Source organism: Brassica rapa, chromosome A05 (assembly GCF_000309985.2).
Source record: "Brassica rapa cultivar Chiifu-401-42 chromosome A05, CAAS_Brap_v3.01, whole genome shotgun sequence".
Taxonomy (NCBI): Eukaryota; Viridiplantae; Streptophyta; class Magnoliopsida; order Brassicales; family Brassicaceae; genus Brassica; species Brassica rapa.
In genome coordinates, this window is record NC_024799.2 from 5,052,292 (window position 1) to 5,076,054 (window position 23,763).

The following is a 23,763-nucleotide window of genomic DNA, read 5'->3' on the forward strand; positions in this document are numbered from 1 at the left end:
CTTTGCGACTAGAAAGCATTTGAGATCTCTACGGTTATAAAAAAATACCTCAACTTTTACTAAAATTTGATAATTTCATCGTAAATCAACAATTCAATCCTTCAATTTTAAAGCCATCATAAGAAAACTCTAACGAGAAAAAATTCATAAACATAACTCAACTAAATTTTGTTAAGTTTTTTTAAAACTCAATTTTTTTCACTTTCCATTTTAACACCTTAAGTATTTATTTTTTCATTTTAATACACAAACTTTTGAAACAGTGCTCATTTTAATACACAATGTATTAATTTTAATCAAAAGTATTAATAATGTTTAAATAAAATTTAAAAATATCTAAAATTCATAAAATATTTTTAAAAATTCTAATTTTTAGTTTTAAAAATAAAAGTAACTAAATTTTGGATAATTTTAAATTATGTAATATAGTTTTAAGTTTTAAATATTAAATTTAGTTTATTTTTTGAAATATGAAACAAATTTTTTTGTCCCTTCAAAATTAAGTTTTTCTAAATTTAATATTTTCTCTATAATTTAGTTATTTTATTTCTTGAAACTTAAAATAAAATTTAAAATTGTTTTAAAATTCTTAGATTTTGAATATTTTAAAAAATTTGTTTAACATTTATTAATATTTTTGATTAAATTAAACAAAGTTGTCTGAGTTCGTATAAATGACTTCTTTGTTGACATAACAGAACTTTTTCTTTCCACATATAAATGTAATAAAAAAATACATCGGTTCACGAAAATTCGTGGTAGTACCTGAAATCGTCTTTATAATTTCTATACATTTGAAATAAGGAATGTATGGATAGCACAACTAAAATGATTTTGTGAAAGCATAGCTTTAAATCAATTAGCGAAAAGGAACTTTAAGTTTCTGTTAAAAAAACTCAAAATTTAATAATAACTAGATTTTAACCCGTACGTCTGTGCAATTTTTTTTATTTTATAAATATATTTGATATTATTACAAAAGTTTTAAATATATAATAACTATTTTAGTATTATATATGTTGTAACTCTATAATATTATTGTTTATATTTCTTATTTGGCATTATTAATATATAGTGATTTGTTTAATATATTTTACTTTGTTATTAATTTTTATTACCTACTAATATATTTTTGAGTTAGGTACAATAAAATGACAATATGAAATAATTAAGAGAAATTTCTTTAAATAGCTCTTTCTAATACATTTTAAACAATATATTGTTGAGAGTTTTAACAAATAATAATAACATATAGTTGTAGATATAAAAGTTTTAACCTATGTTAGTTAATTTATTTTGTATAAATATTATAAAGTTTATGAATTTTAACTCATTTTAATGATGAGTGATAATTTATTAAATGAAACAATTTAAAAAATAAAATTTGTTAATTTACATATTTAATATATTTTTTATATTTAATTCATATAGTACTTCTATTTTTATATAATATAATTATAGAATTTATAAAAATAGTATTTATTTTCTTGTTATATAATAAAGTTTTAGTTAATATTGATTTATAAAAATATCATATTACTAATTAAGAAATTAATTGATATGTTATTTTATAAAAATATTTAAAAATTTAAGTAAGATTTTGTTATATTGTTTCTCGACACATTTTGTTATAACTAAAAAAATTCACATTTATATTTAGTTTATTATTAATATAAATATTAAATATGTCATATTAGCTAATTATTTAAGTGGTTCTACAATGACTTGTTAATGGCAGATAAAAATAAGATCCTAAATTAATAGATTAGATTATAGACTTAAAGTGAACAATTTTTGTTGTTACAAAATCATATAATTACTTAAATTGAAGATATTGATGTTTCCAAAATTCAATACCTTAGATAAATGTTTTCATGATTTTTTTTTTTTTGAATATATCTAGCTTAACATTTGGAAAAATCATCAAGTGGATCCAGAACAAAGTTTGGATATTTCCAAGAGTAAGATTCGAGATAGATGTTTAAAATTGACAAAAAACTTAAATTCTCGAACATTATAGCTTTGATTGTTGGTCGACCATCAGATGAATGAAAAAAATAAACAAAATGAAAAATAAAATTTTATTTGAAAAATTAAAAAAATAGAAAATTTTATTCATTTGTTCTTCATCATAATTGCAGAAAAAAAACTTTTCTTTATAAATTTATTTACTTATGAAGAATTTAGAAGAAAATAGTACAACTTATTTATTAATAATTTGACCTAAAATTCAACCTAACTGGTATAAATTTTAAGAAATAATGAATTCAACATAATTCAGCCCGTGTGAATTTTATTTTAGTAGAAAGTGACTTCATCATAATTGCAGAAAAACTTTTCTTTATAAATTTATTTATTTATTAAAAATTTAGAAGAAAATAGTAGAACTTATCTATTAATAATTTGACAAAAAAAATTCAATCTAACTGGTATAAATTTTAAGGAATAAAAAATTCAACATAATTCAGCCCGTGTGAATTTTATTTTAGTAGAAAGTGACATCGTTAACCCAAAAAAACAGAGGCCTAATAGAAACAAAAAAATATAGCCTTTCAATGAAAATCAGTCCCAACAAAAAGGCCATTAAATTCATGGCATTAAATCAAATGGACCAATGGTCATTTCTTTTCAAACTTTATGAGGGCCAATAAGCTTATCGGAATAATTAGGAAACTGGAAATGACAGAAAGAAAAGGAGAAAACTAATAGAAAATATAACAAATTTGTCTCTCGCTCAATTTTGTTGTACAAATTTTCAAATATAACAAATATACAGCTGAAGTTATTTGTAACATATGTTCAAGCTTATTGTTAGTATAGCTTATAAGTTGAAATATAAACTTATCTTTGGATTAGATAGATACATTAATATTACAGAGAAAAAGATGTCGATATCTATTTCTTGTGCAGAACCTAAAAGTAAATGTAGAGGTACAACAGAGCTACAAATAAACATGGGACTTTTTTCAATTGTCACTGACTGACGTTCACATTTCTACAAAAACAAAGAGCCTTTTCGCTTATACATGTCACACACTTCCCCACTTAAAAGTTCTAGAAAAAGGAAAAAAAAATCGATCATAGACCGTTATTAACATACAACTTGGATCAACCGGTGACTTTTTAACGTTAAAAAGTTTTCACATGACAAAAGAACAAGACGTACACAACTACAGTGTCTTTGTTTTCTAGTAAGTTCCCGAGAAGAAAGGCTCTTCGTAAGGAAACGAGTCCCAAAAGCCGTCAATGTTGTGGTTCACGTCGAGCAAGAGATCGGGGAGGTCAGAAAACGCGTCGTCTGCTAGTGCGGTCGTAGCCGGAGACGATGGTTCCGAGCTTACAGGAGAGGGCGTAGACGTCTCTACTTCCATGTCAACGGCGACGGCAGCTGCAGCAGCGGCGGCTGCGGCTTGGATGTCTTTAGGGTCAGCACTAGCCGGTCTAGGGAGTTGGCACGCTAGCTCAGGGAAGTTGAGGTGAGCAGAGCCGCCTTTGATGGCTAAAGCCGCCACGTCGTGAGCACGCGCCGCCATCTCCGCCGTGGAGAAGGTACCGAGCCAGATTCTTGATTTCTTCTTTGGCTCTCTTATCTCGGAGACCCATTTTCCCCATTGTCGCATTCTCACCCCTCGATAAGTTGGATGCTTTGAAACAATCTTTTCATCATCAAGATCTTCTTTGACGACTCTTTTCTTCTTCGGATTATTATTGTTATTATTCAGTGTTCTAGCCGTCGCCTGTGACGGAGGATCGTGATATCTCCTCTGGCAGGATGAGTGATCCATGAGTTTGAGTTTTTTCATTTCTTATAAAAATATAGAAGGGATTAAATGTAATGAAGGAGATGGTTAATGTAGAGAAGGAAAGAAATGTGGTTTTCTTGGTTTAGTGTGAGAGTTTTGTTTGAGAAGAATAGGTCGGTTTTTAGACCAAAAAAGAATAGGTCGGTGTGGTTGTTATTATATACATCCAATTTAAGAAGCTGATTTTCTTTTGTAGGCTATATCTAAAATATGTGTATACGTATTCAATACACTTTATACCTAGACATCTGGATTTTCAGTCTGTAACTATATTTATGCGTACCCTCTATACCTGTGGAAAAAGAGAAAAAAGAAAAGAAAAACACTGTATAAAAAGGCAATCTACCTTTCGGATGAGCTTTTTGTTTTCTTATGTCTGGAACCGATAATTCGTATTTGATATGACTATACTTTTATCCGATTATTAAAATTCTATAATTTTTATAAGTTAATGTTAATTTTATTAGAGGTAAAAATAAATCAATTGAAAAGATATAAAACAATATTTATTTCCTAACACTCCTTTTCTGAAAATGAGAATTAATTTAAAATGAAAAACTTGTATGATACGATCTAAGATAAATCTTTGTATCAAAAGTTACGTATTAGTGTATGTATATTTAATAATAATAATATGATTAAGAGTATACTAAAAATTTTAGAAACCCAACGAACTATCTCACATGACATATTATTGGTTGGGTTTGCAAAATTTTATTATACCTTTAATTAAATCATAATTATTATATATACATACACTGAGAATCTTCATGATAAAAATTATAATTGGAGTTGCTCTAATCACGAGAATTAATTTAAGATGAATTTAGCCATCATTTGTTGGTGATTCCATTTAAGAACTGATTACTCCTTACAGCTTGGCGTTTGACATTTATTGAGAACCAAAAGAATGAGGTTTCTTCTTCTAAATAATGCATTTTGCCTCGTACTATGAGTCGAATTAAATTGATGAACTCACAGCACATGTTAATTGCAAACCATCCGTTACAAAAATAAACAATGGTTAACGATATTATCCGAGTTTTTTTTTTTTTTTTTGGTCTAAATGTTAAGATTTATACCACTTTTTTGAGTTTTACATTGCTGGAAAACACAGCTTATTACAAAAGGAAAAGAGCAGAGAACTTAGAGAAATAAAGAGAGAGTAGAAGTTAACTATAGGGGGAGATGAAGCAGAAATACAACTCAAGCAAAGAAGGCGACGGAGCAGTGCTAGACCGAAGAGACAGAGATAGAAGCCTATCCCTCATACGACGATCCACCACTCTAAAGAAGGCCTCTTGAGTCGAAGACTCTCCTCTGAAGATACGGGCATTACGCTCATACCAAAGGTAGTAGATGATGACTTGGTTTAAGAGCTTCAAGACGGGAACAGCTCGCGGAGTTGGGGATTGCTGGAGCTGTTGGCACAGACTGGAGACTTCCTGGAGCGATGCTGGCGAAGACGCCATGTACCTGCCACAGAAACGAGACCAAGTAGCAGCCGCAAATGGACATTGAAAGAATAAATGACTGATAGATTCATCAGCATTAGCACAAAGAACACAACCTGGCTGGACAACCAATCCCCAGGATATTAAGCGGTCTCTTGTAGGTAACCTTCCAAGGAAGGCAGTCCAGGTGATGAAGGAGCATCGTGGAATCTCCTCTTTAAACCATACGGTCGAGTGCCAATGGACCGGTGGCGATGGGTTACGGATCCTTTCCCAAGTGACTCGGGAGGAGAACGATTTGCTGAAACCACCCGAGCGATTTCTCCAAGAATAAAAATCTGGACCATTGTCCTCTAACGGGACTGCCATGGTTGATAGAACAATTTGGAGAGTCACCGCTGTTTCCGAGCGTGCGGGAGGGATGTTCCAGTTCCCATTGCGTACTGCCTGTGACACCGTCGCAGAGCGGGGAATCCTTAACGACCGAGGCCCCGAAGAGCCAAAGATAAGGCATAAAGGACCTAACTCAGTCCAACAGTCATACCAAAACAAGGCAGTACTACCATCACCAATGCTGCATCGAAGGAAGAAGTGTAACTGATCTCTGAGCTGAAGCATACTTCTAACAGTCTTGGAAAATCTAGGCGAATCATTTATTAGCCAAATACTTCTCCCACCAAATCGATTGTTAATTAGCCAAGGAACCCATAGTGACCCCGAACCATAGAAGAACAACCAAATCCGCTTTAACCTGAAGACCATCTCGAACTCCTCGAGGTTTCTAATCCCAAGGCCGCCCTCTGCTTTCGGTTTGCAAATGCTTGCCCATGAGACCCTTGCTCCTGCAGCTGATACTGTGCTGTTCTTCCAGAGAAACCCTGAGCAGAGGGAGTCTATTTTGGCATAAAAAGATTTAGGCAACACAAACACCGAACTCCAAAAATTAACCATTCCATAAATAACAGTGTAGATCATGGTAACTTTCCCAGCAAATGATAAGAACTTGACCGTCCAGGAATGAAGTTTAGCAGTGATGCGATCAATAAACGGCTGAAGAGTAGCCGCTGAGATCTTCTTAGGACTGAGAGGCAGTCCAAGGTATCTCGTAGGAAAGGCTCCGCGCCTGAACCCTGATAAGTCGCTGAGAACTGAAGCTTCAACATCAGTGTAGCCTCCATAGAAGATCTCTGATTTGGACTCATTAGTATCAAGGCCCGACCAATCCCTAAAATGATTCATTACGGCTTTGATCCCTGCAGTTGAGGCTCGAGACCCATCAAAGAAGACCAGCAGGTCATCTGCGAACAATAAATGAGTGACTTTGGGAGAAGAGCATAGCGGATGTAACCTATAAGCACCATCGGATTCGGCCTTGTCCAGCATACGAGACAGTACCTCCATAAGCATAATGAAGAGATAGGGAGAGATTGAGTCCCCCTGCCTCAGGCCCTTCTTACCCGCAAAGAAGCCCGCAAGCTCCCCATTAATGGCCACTGAGAATCTAGGCGAGGAGATACACTCCTTGATCCAAGCTATGAACATACTAGGAAACTGCTGAGCTTCCAACACTTTAAGAACAAAATCCCAACAAACCGTGTCAAAAGCTTTGCGAATGTCTATCTTCAGCATTGCGCTTCTGAGGCACGAAGACTTATTGTAGTCCTTGATTAGCTCAGTTGCCAGCAAAACATTTTCACCCAGGCTGCGCCCTTTCAAGAATGCCGCTTGATTAGGACTAACACATTCGGACAGAATCGGCTTCAAACGGTTAGCTATGATCTTTGAAATAAGCTTGTAGACTATGTTGCAGCAGCTAATAGGTCTATAGTCAGTGAGACTACAAGCTTCCGGCTTCTTTGGAATTAAGGCAATGGCAGTCGTGTTCATATCCTTAAGCAATCTCCCATTTCTAAAGAACTCTCTCACCGCAGCAGTAATGCCTTCACCCACTGTGTCCCATGATGCTCTTAGAAACTCAACAGAATAACCATCGGGGCCTGGGCTCTTGTCCAATGGCATTGCAAACAAGGTTGCTTTGATCTCCGCTGCTGTCACTTCGCGTTTCAAATAGTTCTGTTGGAGATCCGAACAGCGAAAAGGAAGTAAAGACTGAAGTTCCTCTGCTGTTGTAGGCGAGGATGGGAGATCAGTACAACCAAGGATACCGTGGAAATAATCAGCCGCGTGCGCCTTGATATCCTCCATCGTGAAGAACGTATGATCATCTGCATCTTTAAGATAGTGAATATGGTTCCTTGAGGCATGAGATGATACTGTCCGATGATAAAATGGTGTATTCCGATCCCCAACCGCAGACCAGCGAACTCGTGATTTCTGTTTATAGAACTTCTCTTCTGCCCTTAGAAGCACATTCAGCTTTTCTCTTTCTATATGTTCCTGTCGGGCTGTTGAAGTATCCGGTGCAGTAAGCAATATTCTCTGTAGCGCACTAACATTTTCCTGCTGCTCTTTGACCCTCTGCGTAATGCCGCTGAAGTGTTTTTTATTAAGCTGACGCAAAGGTCTCTTTAGCAACTTAAGCGAACGCACCAGCTTGAATTGATCTGTGCCTGTTATCTGATCCCAGCTCCAGGCTTCAGTCACTTTCTCTGCATATTCAGGATGATCTATAACGTGGTGAAAGAACTTGAAAGGTTTAATAACCTGCCGTCTAATAGAAGGCATCCGAAGGAGGCAAGGCGTATGATCTGATTGAGACGGGTCCAAGAAGTCAGCGTAGGAATCCGGAAAAGCTGTAGACCAAGGCTGGTTGATGAAAGCATGATCGATTTTTGTGGAGATTGGATTATCATCTTGACTGTTCCTCCAAGTGAATGGTAATCCTTTTGCCTGCGCCTCAAACAACTGAGCGTCTTGAAGACCAATGTTTGCATCATCTATGCCCGAGTCATCAACACGGGAGGTAAGGTGATTGGAGTGATGGGATGTACGCAGCATTTGGTTGAAATCACCCAAAACTGACCATGGATAAGCAGAAACCGGAGTTGTAGCCTGAAGATTACGAAGATGATCCCATAAACTCCTCCTATCGTCGACCAAGTTGAAACCATAAACAAAAGTAACCGTTAACGTGACATTCTCGGAAAGAATGGTGACTCCGCAAGTAACTGATTGAGGTGATGTGTCGTATATAACCATGGTAACCTTCGGGTCCCAAACAATAATGATACGCCCCGAGACGTCATCCAAGTAGTTGCCAAAAAACTTCCACCCCCTGGGTATAGATCCTAATACTCTCTCTTTATTACTCTCTAGTATATGAGTCTCCAAAAAAGCTCCAAAAAGAGGCCTATGGATATTAATCCAATCTTTGGTCATCGTGTGGCGTCTTTCGCTATTCAGTCCTCTTACATTCCACGCAAAAAACATATCTAAAAATTTTAGTGGCGTTTTGTGACCTTACGGCCACTCTTCCTGTTTTTAACCAGGAAAAAGGGGTTGTCTCGATCCTGATCCTCCACAGGATGAATAAGATGCTCGCTATCTAGACCCTTGTCCAACAGATGCTTCTGTTCAGCGCTACCTTTGCACCCTGTACTGTCAGTAGCCAGAGTAGCATCAGCTGTAACCTCCGGAGAGCTTTCAACGTGGGCAACCTTCACAACAGCACCAGAGGCGTCCAAAAAAGTGGGATCAGTCCTATCTACCTCAAGCTCTGCTTCATCAACAGACACCAAAAACAAATCATCGCCGCAATCATCCGATGAAATCCTGGCCAATACATCAAAAGCACCAGTAGAAATTCCGTTGGACAAAGCATCAATGTGAGATAAATCCACCTCCTCAACACTAGGCAGTGAGTTAGTCACAACAGAGAGCGCTTTAGATTCAGAATTATTGTTGACATGAGCAACCTGTTCAGTAAGAGACAAAGCGACTGTGGCCTCCTCCATATTCTGTTGAGGGATTTCGCCCTCTTCCAAGTCTTCCTTTTGAATATCATCGATCTTGCAAGTCTCCTTGAATGCTTCTACAGAATCTTTTACCACAGGTATATATCGAAGCTTCCCCTGCTTTACCATTTTTCCAGTAGAGCGGCCCGGCCTTGACTGCGATCGCCTCCTGGACATTTCATCTGAATTTTTCCGCACACCAACCTTCCCTGAAGCTCTCTCTGAAGCTACAGCGTCACATCTAATCGAAGGGTGGCCGAACTTCTTGCAAAGGTCACATTTGACAGGCAGCCAGGGATATGTTACAGCAATCTCAACCTCCTTGCCATTAGAGAAACCCGACACTATCTTGCTGGGCAAAGGAGTTGTAAGATCGACCCTTACATATAGCTTTGCTACCTCGAAATTTTCCTTGCGTTCTGTTTCCGGTGCTAGCGAATCAGGTTTACCAATAGCTGTGGCTAGGCGACTCAAGCTCTCTTGGTTGAAAAGCAGGTAGGGGACGTTTCTCATCTCCACTGGGACAATGGCACTAGTAAGAGGAGGTTCATCAGGTGAGTAATCCTGAGACCATGGGGCCACAAACATAGGAAACCCACCAATGTTCCAACAAGTGCGGGATAATAGTACCTCCCGAGTTCTTGGAGTTGTAACTCTGAGGAGAAACGTACCATGTCCAATGCTATGAACAAATATCCTTGGGCCAGTTTTTGCCCAGACCGCATTCACTACTCCAATAATCTTACCCATCGAAGGACAGTCTCCATGGAAGCGCGCATATATGAAGTCTTTAAACTCTAGCTTTGCGGCCTCAATGTTTTCATCCGGTATTAGCACAAAAGGAGCCCCCGAGATATGATCAACCGGAGTTCCTAATTCCTGCAGCTGCGCTGAGCTTTTGAGTAAAGCTGCGTAATTTTTCACCGGAGGAACCTCTGTTACAGGAGGTTTAGCTGTGAACAGAGCGATTCCGTCAACAGCACCAGAGCAACGAACCTCCGAGGCCTGGCGAGACGAAGATAGAGGAGTTGATGGAGAGATCTCCACCGAGGAGGAGCCAGAGCCACACGGGATCCCCGGCGAGGTAGGCAGACCAGATTGACCAGGTGGCGCAGGACCAGAAGCCACCACCACAGAGTCCACCAGAGAAGAGGAAACCACCACAGATTTCAGCGGAAAAAACCCAGAAGGGACCAAAGGAGAACCGACAGGAAAAGAAGCAAGCGCCGAGTTGAATGTCCCAGAGATCGAGGATCCCAGAGCCGCTGCGCCGATTTCAGAGGAAATGACGAGGGAGGAGGACAACTTCTTCTTAGTCATCCTGGCGGAGAGGATTCGACGAAAAGCCTTAGACGAACGGGAGAACGGAGGGCGATGCTTTCTTTTGGAGAGGAGCATGGCGACATGAGAGGAGAGAAGAGAAGAGAAAGAGCGGAAGAAAGGAGGCAAAGAGTTCTCACCGGTGAGCGTGATGCCCTCCGGCGGCGGAGTAACGGTTAGAAACCTAATCCCCCATTAATCGCAGCTAGAGAGAGAAAAAGAGCCGTTTTTTTTCGGTGAGAAGTTCAGGATCATATTATCCGAGTTTGTCGAGTTTCTACAGTCAAGAGTCATATTCTACATTGATGGTGAATATAATAGTGATCATATGGCTTAAGAATTACAGTGTTTTAGTTAGCTATATTAAGGAATAAATAGCCACAGCAGGGATTGAAAACAATAAAAGATTACAATTGATTTACAACGGAAAACAAATATTTCATCCGTTTCGTAAAAATATCAGTTTGACATTTTTCATACTAAAAAAGATTGAAATGCATTTAAATTTTTATTAATTACACATATTCAACCAATATGATTTGAGATGAATAAAATTATTTATAAAATCAATTCATTTGTAATTAATATTAAGTTAAAGTTGTATTGTAAATCTATAACTATACTTTTTGTATAACAAGAACAAAATGTTAAATAACATTTTTTTTTGAGAAACAAAGAGAATATAAGACATTGAAAATAAGGAGAGATCCACAATTATCTACAACAGTTCTGTTGGAAATCCGGAAAGGCAAATTAATCAAGCAACAAATATTGTTGGTTTTGACCCATGATAAAACGCGTTCATCAGGTCAAACAGATTTGAAGCCGTTGGTCTAGCATATCCAGAAAGATGTTTAGTGAGTTTGAAAATTTGTGATAAAAAAATTGAAGAAAATGTGTGTTTAAGTGAACAATCTGACTACAACCTTAGTCATATAGACAGCACGTATAAGCAACTGCGTAAGAACACGTTTCTACAAGGTACAAAAGATGTTATAAACAATAACCCAATTGACGATAAAATATGTTATAAAAATATGCTAATAAAAAAAGGTCGGCTTCTCTCTAATTTTAGAGAGAGATTTCTCTCGAATCTTCTCCTTCTTATCACTTTTGGATCTTTCAGAAAGAGAGGTTTCGCCGGCCGGATTCTTCTGGTTGTCTCCCTAGTGTAAGGCTTTTGTTTCCGGGAAGCGGTGGCTTTCTTAGCACCGGCTTCGCCGGCTTTTGGTCTCCGGGAAGCGGTGGCTTCCTCTGCACCGCCGTTGCCGGCTTTCTCCCGGTTGTTTCCGGGTTCCGTTTGATCTACGTTCTAGTTCTTCTTCGTCCAATTGCCTTTCGATCTGAATCATTGATAGAAGTCGAAGACTTTGGTTCGATTGAAGGCGGTTGATGTTTCCTTCGGTGAATCGTAGATCCGCCAGTTTGATTCTTCGGTTCGAACTTCGGTGATGTTGTTCTTTGAGCGGCTCATCCTCTGGTTCGACTTCGCTTACGGCGGAGCTCCGTCGCGTCTTGCTCTGGCTCCGGTGGAAGAAGCGGTTTCGTGCCTTGATGCGTGTTCATTGATCGCTGGGCGATCGGACACGTGGTGGGTGACGTGTTTCTCCTTCTTCAACAGGTTTCGCCTATGGGCTTACGGCCCATAGTTTGTAATGTTTAGTTTAGCCCGTTTGTTAGGCTTTTTGTATGGTTTTGTTGTTGGGTCTTATCTGTTGGGTTTTGGCCCATTAATAAAATTTCACGGATGACAAAAAAAAAAAAACGATAAAATATGCTACAAAGTACACAAGATGTTGCAAAAAGCCAACTTTAGGATCTCATCCGCTTTCCATACATGTATATACATATGATACTCTTACGACATGCATATATATATATATATATATATATATCATGTGTATGCATATATCGAAAGAGTCAAGTCAAACTTTGTTTTCGTATTTGGGTTAATCAAGATTAAAGTCATAATCTATCAAAAGTAATTTTAATTAGGATGTCGTTGTAACTACTTCTTTCATTAACAACCAACTAACATTTTTTGAAATGAAATTAAATGCATACTTGTTTAATTGGTTTTTCAATGTTGGAGGATCTAGATAGAAGACAACATGTTGGTACTTACAAAGTTACAATATCACAATCGAAAATTGTATATGCAATATACTTATAACATGTTGAAAATAATATTTTACATGCTGTGGTTTCGGGCATGGATGATTAGGTTTCGGCCCAACCTCGCGGTAATTCAAAAAAAAGATAATATAAATCACATATATATAGTATGTAACTGCCCAATTCAGTTATCAATGGCAGTGAGTGGCACCAGACGCACCACAAATTAAAATCGGCTGGGATCTTTAAGGGTTGGGAAAAGGCTAATAATTATAGGTAGTGGTTTAATGGTTTCTAATTAAGAAAAAGTTGCTCTATAAGTTTAGATAAGGGGTCAATTCGTATCCAATGTGAAATATAATCATCTAATTATTTGGCTAGTTTTGTTACTTGTCAATTTTAAGAAACATTTGTGTTTCACGTACTCCGTCCATATGAACAACACATATACAAAGTTTTAAGAAAAAAATACAAATGAAAGTAGTCCTAACCTAACTAACAATGTCTTTACAGATCTATCGATGGATGAATAACAAAAACACTTATTTCACAAACTTAAGATCCACTATTGATAAGGTTGAAGTGTTCACCCTACAAAGAAACTCGTGTCATCGCCTTGCGATCACTCATGGTAGGCAACGTGCTTAAGATATTAATTTGGCCTTTGGTTGGATCCTTCGATGATATTGAATGTTCACCTTATATTAGCGATAAGCTAGAATATTCTTGAGATAAATATAGACTTGTAACGATAAGAGTTATCTCCTTAGATCTAGGACTAGAGTTTATCTCTAACGTTGTATAAAGACTCAAGTCGATTGAATGAATAAATCAACACAAACAGTTTGACATGGTATCAGAGCCTCCTCTTGACTCTTAATATCAAAATTTTTTCTCTCCTTTCTTTTGCTCGATCTCGATAAGAAATCATGAGCAGTGAACAAACTAGCGTCGCAGCAACTGACAAGTTAGCGTCGCCATATTACTTGCATCCAGCCGATAACACTGGGCAAGTACAGACACCGATCCTCCTCAACGGTGGAAACTATGAAAGATGGGCGAAGCTGATGACCAATTCTCTTCGTGCCAAACGAAAAACAGGGTTCATTGACGGAACTCTAAAACGACCGTCCAAAGATTCTGACGATGCAGAAAAGTGGGACATGGTCAACTCAATGATCATCGGATGGATATACAGTAGCATTGAACCAAAACTACGACCTTCCATCTCTCTCGTTGATAGTGCTAAAGATATGTGGGCAAGCCTTCAGCGACGGTTCTCAGTCAACGACGACACTCGACTTCATCAACTCCTCGCAGATATAACAGCATGCAAGCAAGATGGTGACACAGTTGAAATCTTCTACGGACAACTCAAAGTCATGTGGGACGACCTTGCTGACTTGGACAAAGGTTTCACATGTTGCTGTGAAAACGCTGAATGTAGCTCAATAAGAGTTATCTCCTAAGATCTAGGACTAGAGTTTATCTCTAATGTTGTATAAAGACTCAAGTCGATTGAATGAATAAATCAACACAAACAGTTTGACACCTTATTCATTAAGGGGATATTTGTGTCAATCCACTGCGATCAATCATTGTTGGTCGCATGCTTGAGAGAGTAGTCTGGACTTTGGGGCGAGTGATAAACATTGGACATATGGACATCGATCAACTTTCATGTGTTGGTCCGGTCCATTCGTATGTAATCTTTAAAATTTATAAACGTGAATCCTCCTCTTCCTCATTCAACATGGCCTCTAGTTGTCGGCCCATTCCTATCATCGTACTAGACCAATAGCAAAAAAACCTGTCACCATGTGTTGTTCTTAACTAAAAGTGAAAAGACTTGAAAATATGTTTATACTCCTGAAATCCTCTTAAGTCAAACAACATAACAACTCCGATGGTTAAATCAAAATAATTCAAAAACAAGTAAAGATCATAAAACAAATACCTATTATCTTCCTCCAAACACAAGATAACCTGAGATGAAAAAATCATAGTCTAGTACCATGCTGCTTAAATCGCTTGTGCCTCCTTTACTATACTTTTAAGAACTTTAGTCACAAAATAAAGGTGAAAATCTTATTTTCATCTCACCTCAGTGAATTTAATTGATATCTGTCGACAATAGCAATCATCCTTTTACGTATAACAAAAGCTGGATAACAAGTTTCAAGAATCCATTGATTTTCACCTAAGTTTCTGAACACACTGAGGTCATTTTCTTTATTTTGGTTTCTCCCAATGTTTCCATATCCGAATCAAACCAGTAAATCGAACAATTTTATAAAATTTGGTTCTGATTTAATAAAAATTAATTAATTAAAATTTTGGTAAAACCTGTTTTCAGTTTTTTTTTACTTTTATTCTAAATTTAATTTGTTATCAAAATTAGTTAAATATTTTTTTTGAAACTATGTATGTCAAGTAAAAAATTAAAATAAAAATAGAAATGTGAAATATTTTATTATACTTGATGAATAAAATGCAAAGTTTGATTTCTATAAATTAATATACATATCATTACAAAGTAAAAACTCTATAAATTAATAATTTTAGGATTGTAATATTTTATTAATTTACAAAACTTTCCTTTTTAAAATTTTACCATATAGATATTAATAAATTTTAAAATTATTATATTATTTGGTGTATATAAAATTTGTTTCATAGAATTTAAGTGTTGTTTTAGATATAATTTTACTATTATCGATCAGAATATATTGTAATGTTAAGAAACATACAAATAAATTATATTGCGAACATAAAAATAATTTTTTTGTTAGTACTTAGATAAACTATATATGATTTTAATGAGACTATATGTTTAAGAGACTATGTTTACATAAGATTTATAAAAATTATTATTTTATTGTTTTGTATTATATTTTGAATCGGTCTAAAAAATTTATTAATTTATCGTGTTTATTAATTTATCAAATTTTAATTGTAAAATTACTATTTTGATATCAAATATATTAGTTTATTGATCTACCGTTCAGTTATAATCGATCCAATGAATAAAAAGTTCAAAACAAAAAAAAAAAAGTTAATAAAGGAATCCGGTTAAGTGTTTTGGTCCGGTTTTAAAACTTCTCTTTAAAAGAGAAACCAAAAAGATAGGTCGAGTAGGAAAGGAAGAGAGATTAGGCAAAATCATCGATCCCCAAATTCGTAGAAACTTTGATTCTTCTCTTTCATCCCCAAATCACTCTGCTCTCCGCCTCGCCGTTTGATCTGATCGATTCTGAATTCAGCTTTTCTCCGGTCGCTTCCGCTTGACTTCATAGTTTCTTTGTAGATTTTCTTCGTGGCTGTGTGTTTTGACGATCGTCAACTCTGTGTCTGTTGGATTGAGGAGTGATGTATATCGAAGACGTGACGGAGAAGGAAGAGAGATCGGCGGAGGAGGTTAGCGTAGAGGATGGAGATAAGGCGATAGTGGTGACGACGAAGATGGCACTGGTTGGTGTAGGTGCGCGTGCCTTGTTCTATCCAACTTTGGTTTACAACGTTGTTAGGAATAAGGTTGAGGCTGAGTTTCATTGGTGGGATAGGGTCGCTCAGGTATTATTAAAAAGTTTCCTCCTTTTAGCTGTTTTGTTGTGTCTCAATCTCATGTATGTTAATTGGCTTTGGCTATTGTCTCCAGTTTATATTACTTGGAGCTGTTCCGTTTCCGTCTGATGTTCCGCGGCTGAAGGAGCTTGGTGTTTGTGGAGTCATCACTCTGAATGAGCCTTATGAGACTTTGGTTCCATCGTCTCTCTACAAAGTCTGTTTCTTTTTTCTCTCTATATACTAATGCTCTGTTTTTGTTTTTCTTCTTATTTACTAACTTTGTTTTGTTTTCTTACTGTTATGTAAGTCTTATTGCATTGACCATCTGGTGATTGCCACGAGGGATTATTGTTTTGCACCTTCCATGGAAGCCATATGCCAAGCTGTAGAGTTTATCCATAGTAAGTTTACCTTCTCTTTTTATACTTTTATCCTCTTGCTTTTTTTTTTTGTTAGCTGTATTCATTTGATATTTGTTTTGTCTCGTTGAAGGAAATGCTTCACTTGGGAAGACGACTTATGTTCACTGCAAGGCGGGTCGTGGCCGCAGTACAACCGTCGTCATATGCTACTTGGTTTGTGTTGCAATTCATCAAATAAAACTCTTTTGCTTCAGCTCTCTCTGATTATATCTTTGCAATGCAGGTGCAACACAAACACATGACACCTGAAGAAGCATATGCCTACGTGAAGTCAATCAGGCCTAGAGTAAAATTAGCCACCGCTCAATGGAAGGTAACCGACAAAGACACGTTCTTTCTTTGTTCTTATTCTTCATCCTCTGATTCCTAAATGTGTCTCTGCAGGCTGTTCTTGAGTACTACCATGTCAAGGTGCTGAATACTCAGAGTTCCTTAACTGATGCAACTTCAGCTTTGATCCCAAGTAATGTAAAGCAGGTTTGTTCTGGGAATGTGGTTGTGTTTGAGGATGGGTCGATGGTGGTAGTGACCCACTCGGATGTAGAGGGCTATGATGATGACTCAAAGAGGTCAATGAATGTTGCTGGGAACGAGTTATGGGTGAAAGTGGTGGGGCAGGCTGCATTGGCGAGGATCTCATGCTTGTGGCTTGGCTTGCGTCACGACCACAAGCTTTCTCGGAAAAATCTTTCCATGAGTGGTATAAGAGTCGACATTTCTGTCTACTAATGATGATAAATAAAGAATGATGCAGGTGAGTCTGCTGGTGAATATGTGCCTCTCCAGTGACAATAGTTAATAAATAAAAAGGGACCAGATTAGATATAGCAGAAAAGATAGGGTTTGTAAATTCTGGAAACATTTGTAATTAAATACTAACCTGTCCCTCATTAATCTTTGATGAGGAAAAAAAACCATGAATTAATCTCATTTTCAAGTATCATAATCAGTCTTTTGAGTTTGTAACTCCTTGAGATTATTAGAGATAAAATTAAAAGTTTAGTTTAACATAATTTGAAAGGAAGGAAATGGTATCTGAGTACGGGAGTTTTAAAATAGTTTGGATCTCTCAGTTCAGAAATGAAGATCTGGCTAATGTTGTTCTTCATCAAGTTCCATTGGCTGTGGCTCGTTGCCATTAGCATTAGCTTTAGAAGAGGAAGCTGCTTCTTGCTTCTTCTTCTTTTGCGTTCTGGCGCTTTTTCTTGTGCCTTTAGCGGCGGATGCTTTTGCTGCCGCTGCATCTGCTGCCACTTTTGCCGCTGCTGCTGCTTTTTCTGCTGCCGCCACTGCCGCCTCCGCTTCTGCCGCTGCCGCCACTTCTGCTGCTGCGGCCGCTTCTTCTGGTGCTTCTTCTGCTTCCTGTGCCTTCTGCAGGATGATACTGCATTTGTCCATGGTCTTGGCGCATATCAGACCGTATTTTAAACACAGCGTATCAACTGCGAACATTCTCCATTGCCTGCTCAGAGGCATTAACAAATATTATGAAAAAAACCGTGATAATCCATTTTGGGCATCATATGATGAGTTGATACAAGATTATTACCAGAGAAGTTTAGGAGTGATCAGCTCTTTCGCATGAAGTTTTACGAACTCTTCACATGCCCAAGGAACATGTTTATCCGCGTACACCCTGCCCAAAATGTAATCATGGCATAACAAAAGTGAGTTTACTGGTGTCTTTCTTTAAAGAAAAAGATGCAAATAGAATCATATTGCTACCTTTGCTTTCTAATGAATGTGTTCCAAAGCCACATAAATCTCTTCTCCTCATCGCTGGCATCCACCAACCGATCAATCTTCTGTGAAATTGCGAAAAAAGAAGAACACAAAATGCCTCTAGTGTCCGCATCATAACAATTCAATGAAAATTACAAAAAAAAAAAAAAAATCAAAAACAATGAAATACCATGCGTTCTTGAAAATCTTTAAATTCTTGATCATCTTCATTATCGCTGTCCGCATCAGACAGTACTTCTTCCAGAGTCATTGGCTTCAAAGTGCAACTTATTTAGTTAGTATAATAAAAAAAATTAGACGGCATGGTTTCAAGAAAATCAAGAATTTGTAGGAAACTGAACCACCTGCAATGTTTGAGAGTGATAGAACTGCCGACTCCTAATATCGGTTCTGGAAATTAACAATGTATGATAATATTGGTTAGTAAAATCATAAGGACGAATATTCTGTAGAAAAAAAGTAACACAGAGAACATCATAACCTTTCAGCCCCGACCCGCTGTGGATTTAACCTTTTTCTCCCAATAGCACGAGGCTCCTTAGCTTTAGAAGACCGACCTATCTCTGGTTGAGTTTTTGTCTGAATGTCGCTAGTCTGTCCCGACAAGCGAGTTCTTGCTAGGGAGGATGGGATATTATCACCGTTCACATGAGAAATTTCATTTGCTTTGTCACGAGGGACATCTTCTGAATACTTCTCAAAAATCTTACAACATTTACGTCCCTTAGGAACACCTCTTTGGCCTCGCATACGGGATTTCGAGCTGCACGAATTATGGTTTGACTAGCTCTAAGAAGATGATGATGAGTCATAGCTAAGAAGTAGAGTAAATAGTTTGAGATCTTACCGATAAAGGTAGGTATTAACACGATTGTGCTCCTCTAAATCATAAGTTAGTACCTGTTATAACATTATGGTAAAGTTCATAATCATGACAAAAATAAATTATTTTCTGAACCCACTTAAAATGTTGCGTACGTATCAAGTTTCACATATACTAACCCCATTTGTGAATGCATCAGGTTTCACGGAGACATCAAAATTCGGATGACCATTCTCCGACAGCTAAAACATGAAAGAGCACTTATCTTGTTACTTATAATATATCACAAGAAAACTTGAAAAGAGTTGTGTATCCTTAAAAATACAACGTACCCGAAAGTTAAAATCAAATAAGGCATGCGATGACATCAAATGATGTTTCACGCCCTGCACATAGCATGCAATATTCAGATCCTTATTGTTTAAAAATGAAAGATATAGAAAGTTTGGTTCTAGGGCCTACCTTGAGGCTTCCACACTTCATTGGGCAAAATGGGCAAGAAGTCCTTTTCACAACTACATTTTCAAATGTGTATAGATAATTAATACAATGGTTAGAAGAAAACAAAACATTTTCTGAAGCGAAACCAAGTAAAGAATCACCTTGGGATTTCAGTATTATGTTGTTACAATTCATATAGTTGTAAATTGCTATTCCACCTATATTTGCCCTAAGAAAAATAAAAGTGTGCCATGTGAAGAGAAGAAGTCATTTATTTTATCTAGGAAATAGAAGAGAAAAGATCTAAAATGCAACAACATAAATTAAGTTTTTTTGTTTGAAAATCGGTACTTAAAATTTATTCCAAAAATTTTAGGAAGAGTTCATAAATTCTATGATTGTAATGATAATTCTAGAAAAGAAAACACATATGTATTAGCGTTTTAGAATAGTCTAAATTAGAACAGTGGTAAACTAATGTTAGAGAAGAGATTCATACATCTTATTTTTCTTCGCCTGTATTTTGTAGCTCAAACACCTTGGAAGGAAACGTGGCTACATGACAAATAATAAAAGCTTGTAGATAGATAGTGCATACCTTGTCCTGTGAGAAAGCTTGAAGAATGTTATAGGAAAAATAGAGAAAGATAGTGCATACCTTGTCCTGTGAGAAAGCTTGAAGAATATCATATACGGTAATTGGTTTGCCATATAATGATATAAGTTCCTTTTCCTCCTCCGTTAAGGGCCTTACGCCAGCCATCTGCTTGATGAGTCTGAAACTGCCACGCAAGCTATCTAGCAGCAACAAAGAATCATTAATAAACATAAATAGTGACCGATTTATATGTTCCCAATTGTAAAACACCATAGAATTTATTAAGATAGACTAACCGAGATCTTAGAATCTGATAAACAAACAAGATATTTGTAAACCAAAAAACTAATTGGCAAAAAAACCTGTACAAAAAATAAGATATATAACTTTAAATGATATGTATAACTTGCAAAGTGAGATAACGAAAAAAAGAGAGATACATATATATTGTTGAAATTCATACATGTTTATAAGCCATTTACTAAACCTAAACATGCAATCTTTAATGGATTTTTACTTTAAACTGATATAAAACAATTGACATTAAAATAAAAAAAAAACTGTTCATACGGATTTAATCTGCAAAAAATATTTATCCATTAAAACATATATAAGTCAAAGGTTTTGATTTACTTACCGATATTGCTACACAATTGAGAGCAATTTACGTTTTGTTTCTATCACACGAACGAAAAACTAGTAAGGTTGAGATCTTTTCTTATCCGCTAAAAAGAGTTGGTGCGGCGGATTTTACATATCAATAGATGATATTTATAAGACACAATGACATACCTAAACCCTACATCAATATGTGTTTGGACCTTAATTTTCTATAATTTTATAATTAAATATTAATTTGGCCCAATATAAACCCATTAGAATTACATAGAACAAAGAGTCGGCTATGAACTCAAGCTTTCCGAGTTTAGATTTAATTTCTAATGCATTACTATTAACTATATTATGATATATCAAATACAAATATTTGGTTTTATCAAAATAAATCACATACTTTAGAAAAAATAATTCAAATATTAAAATAATGACAACAATTTCAATTAAATAACATGTTCTTAAAAAATCAAATAGTCCAAAAACATTTCTTTTGGAAAAGAAAGAGTAAAGTGCAAGATAATATCTCAAAAGATATTAAATGAATTGAATTTTTGTTTTTATCTTGGCTATACGAACTACGAAATACAGCTTCAACTTTCGCTATTTTTAGTTTTGTTAGACGACTATCAAATAATACTGCACATATGCTGCAAAGAATCATTAATAAACATAAATAGTGACCGATTTATATGTTCCCAATTGTAAAACACCATAGAATTTGTTAAGATAGACGAACCGAGATCTTAGAATCTGATAAACAAACAAGATATTTGTAAACCAAAAAACTAATTGGCAAAATAACCTGTACAAAAAATAAGATATATAACTTTAAATGATATGAATTACTTGCAAAGTGAGATAATGGAAAATAAAAAAGAGAGACATATTGTTGAAATTCATACATGTTTATAAGCCATTTACTAAACCTAAACATGCAATCTTTAATTGATATTTAAACTGATATAAAACAACTGACAATAGAATAAAAAAATGTTCATACGGATTTAATCTGCAAAAAATACGTATCCATTAAAACAAATATATAAGTTAAGGGTTTTGATTTACTTACCGATCTTGCTACACAGTTGAGAGCAGTTTACGATGTGGTTCTATCACACGAACGAAAAAACTAGTAAGGTTGAGATCTTCTCTTGTCCGCTAAAAAGAGTTGGTGCGGCGGATTTTGCATATCAATAGATGATATTATAAGACATAATGACACACCTAAACCCTATATCAATATGTGTTTGGACCTTAATTTTCTATAATTTTATAATTAAATATTAATTTGGCCCAATATAAACCCATTAGAATTACATAGAACAAATAGTCGGCTATGAGCTCAAGCTTCCTGAATTTAGATTTAATTTCTAACACATTAATAACTATATTATGATAAATCAAATAAAAATATTTGGTTTTATCAAAATAAAGCACATACTTTAGAAAAAATAATTCACATTTTAAATAACTACAACAATTTCAATTAAATAACATGTTCTTAATAAATAAAATAGTCCAAAAACATTGCTTTTGAAAAAAAAAAGAGTAAAGTGTAAGATATTATCCCAAAAGATATTAAATGAATTGATTTTTTGTTATGATCTTGGCTTTACGAACTACGAAATACAGCTTCAACTTTCGCTATTTTAGTTTTGTTAGAGGACTATCAAATAATGCTGCACATATGCTGAAAAAAGGTACCAAATAGTGTGGATATTTGTAAACCAAAAAACTAATTGGCAAAAGAACCTGTACAAAAATAAGATATATAACTTTAAATGATATGAATTACTTGCAAAGTGAGATAATGGAAAATAAAAAAGAGAGAGACATATTGTTGAAATTCATACATGTTTATAAACCATTTACTGAACCTAAACATGCAATCTTTAATTGATATTTTCTTTAAACTGATATAAAACAATTGACAATAGAATAAAAAAATGTTCATATGGATTTAATCTGCAAAAATATGTATCCATTAAAACGAATATATAAGTTAAGGGTTTTGATTTATTTACCGATCTTGCTACACAGTTTAGAGGAGTTTATGTTGTGTTTTTATCACACGAACGAAAAACTAGTAAGGTTGAGATCTTCTCTTATCCGCTAAAAAGAGTTGGTGCGGCGGATTTTGCATATCAATAGAGGATATAATAAGACATAATGACATACCTAAACCTTATATCAATATGTGTTTGGACCTTAATTTCTTATAATTTTATAATTAAATATTAATTTGGCCCAATATAAACTATTAGAATTACATAGAACAAAGAGTCGGCTATGAACTCAAGCTTCCTGAATTTAGATTTAATTTCTAACACATTACTATTAACTATATTATGATATATCAAATAAAAATATTTGGTTTTATCAAAATAAAGCACATACTTTAGAAAAAATAATTCACATTTTAAAATAACTACAACAAATTTCAATTAAATAACATGTTTTTAAAAAATCAAATAGTCCAAAAACCTTGCTTTTTAAATAGAGAGAGTTAAGTGTAAAATATTATCCCAAAAGATATTAAATAAATTGAATTTTTGTTATGATCTTGGCTTTACGAACTACGAAATACAGCTTCAACTTTCGCTATTTTAGTTTTGATAGACAATAGAATAAAAAAATGTTCATATGGATTTAATCTGCAAAAATATGTATCCATTAAAACGAATATATAAGTTAAGGGTTTTGATTTATTTACCGATCTTGCTACACAGTTTAGAGCAGTTTATGTTGTGTTTTTATCACACGAACGAAAAACTAGTAAGGTTGAGATCTTCTCTTATCCGCTAAAAAGAGTTGGTACGGTGGATTTTGCATATCAATAGAGGATATAATAAGACATAATGACATACCTAAACCTTATATCAATATGTGTTTGGACCTTAATTTCTTATAATTTTATAATTAAATATTAATTTGGCCCAATATAAACT

The 23,763-nt window shown here is 35.3% G+C and overlaps 3 protein-coding genes across 6 annotated transcripts; 1 reads left to right on the forward strand and 2 right to left on the reverse strand.

Moving 5' to 3' along the window:
- Positions 1 to 2,943: 2,943 nt before the first annotated feature.
- LOC103867334 (ethylene-responsive transcription factor ERF038) lies at positions 2,944 to 4,075 on the reverse strand. Its single transcript, XM_009145385.2, has one exon. The coding sequence runs from the start codon at positions 3,801 to 3,803 to the stop codon at positions 3,189 to 3,191; it is 615 nt and encodes a 204-aa protein (XP_009143633.1). The 5' UTR covers positions 3,804 to 4,075; the 3' UTR covers positions 2,944 to 3,188.
- An 11,658-nt stretch (positions 4,076 to 15,733) lies between these two features.
- On the forward strand, positions 15,734 to 17,538 carry LOC103867336 (putative dual specificity protein phosphatase DSP8). 2 transcript variants are annotated; one of them, XM_033291551.1, is made up of 7 exons: positions 15,751 to 15,922; positions 15,953 to 16,179; positions 16,265 to 16,387; positions 16,481 to 16,574; positions 16,666 to 16,748; positions 16,819 to 16,908; positions 16,980 to 17,538. In XM_033291551.1, the coding sequence occupies exons 2-7, from the start codon at positions 15,976 to 15,978 to the stop codon at positions 17,322 to 17,324; spliced, it is 939 nt and encodes a 312-aa protein (XP_033147442.1). In that variant the 5' UTR covers positions 15,751 to 15,922; positions 15,953 to 15,975; the 3' UTR covers positions 17,325 to 17,538. The 2 variants fall into 2 exon arrangements, with proteins under 2 accessions (XP_009143637.2, XP_033147442.1); XM_009145389.3 differs by having other exon boundaries at positions 15,734 to 16,179.
- A 27-nt stretch (positions 17,539 to 17,565) lies between these two features.
- LOC103867335 (polycomb group protein FERTILIZATION-INDEPENDENT SEED 2) lies at positions 17,566 to 22,205 on the reverse strand. Of its 3 annotated transcripts, none has more exons than XM_009145387.3 (14): positions 21,885 to 22,205; positions 20,261 to 20,396; positions 20,102 to 20,157; positions 19,764 to 19,831; positions 19,624 to 19,676; positions 19,494 to 19,547; positions 19,341 to 19,403; positions 19,186 to 19,238; positions 18,820 to 19,101; positions 18,683 to 18,728; positions 18,508 to 18,591; positions 18,321 to 18,400; positions 18,145 to 18,231; positions 17,566 to 18,057 (listed from the first exon to the last, which is right to left on the reverse strand). In XM_009145387.3, exons 2-14 carry the CDS (start codon positions 20,363 to 20,365, stop codon positions 17,688 to 17,690), a joined length of 1,401 nt encoding a protein of 466 aa, XP_009143635.2. In that variant the 5' UTR covers positions 20,366 to 20,396; positions 21,885 to 22,205; the 3' UTR covers positions 17,566 to 17,687. The 3 variants fall into 3 exon arrangements, with proteins under 3 accessions (XP_009143635.2, XP_009143634.2, XP_033147437.1); XM_009145386.3 differs by lacking the exon at positions 21,885 to 22,205 and adding an exon at positions 20,838 to 21,779; XM_033291546.1 differs by lacking the exon at positions 21,885 to 22,205 and adding an exon at positions 20,497 to 20,797.
- Between the last annotated feature and the right edge of the window lie 1,558 nt (positions 22,206 to 23,763).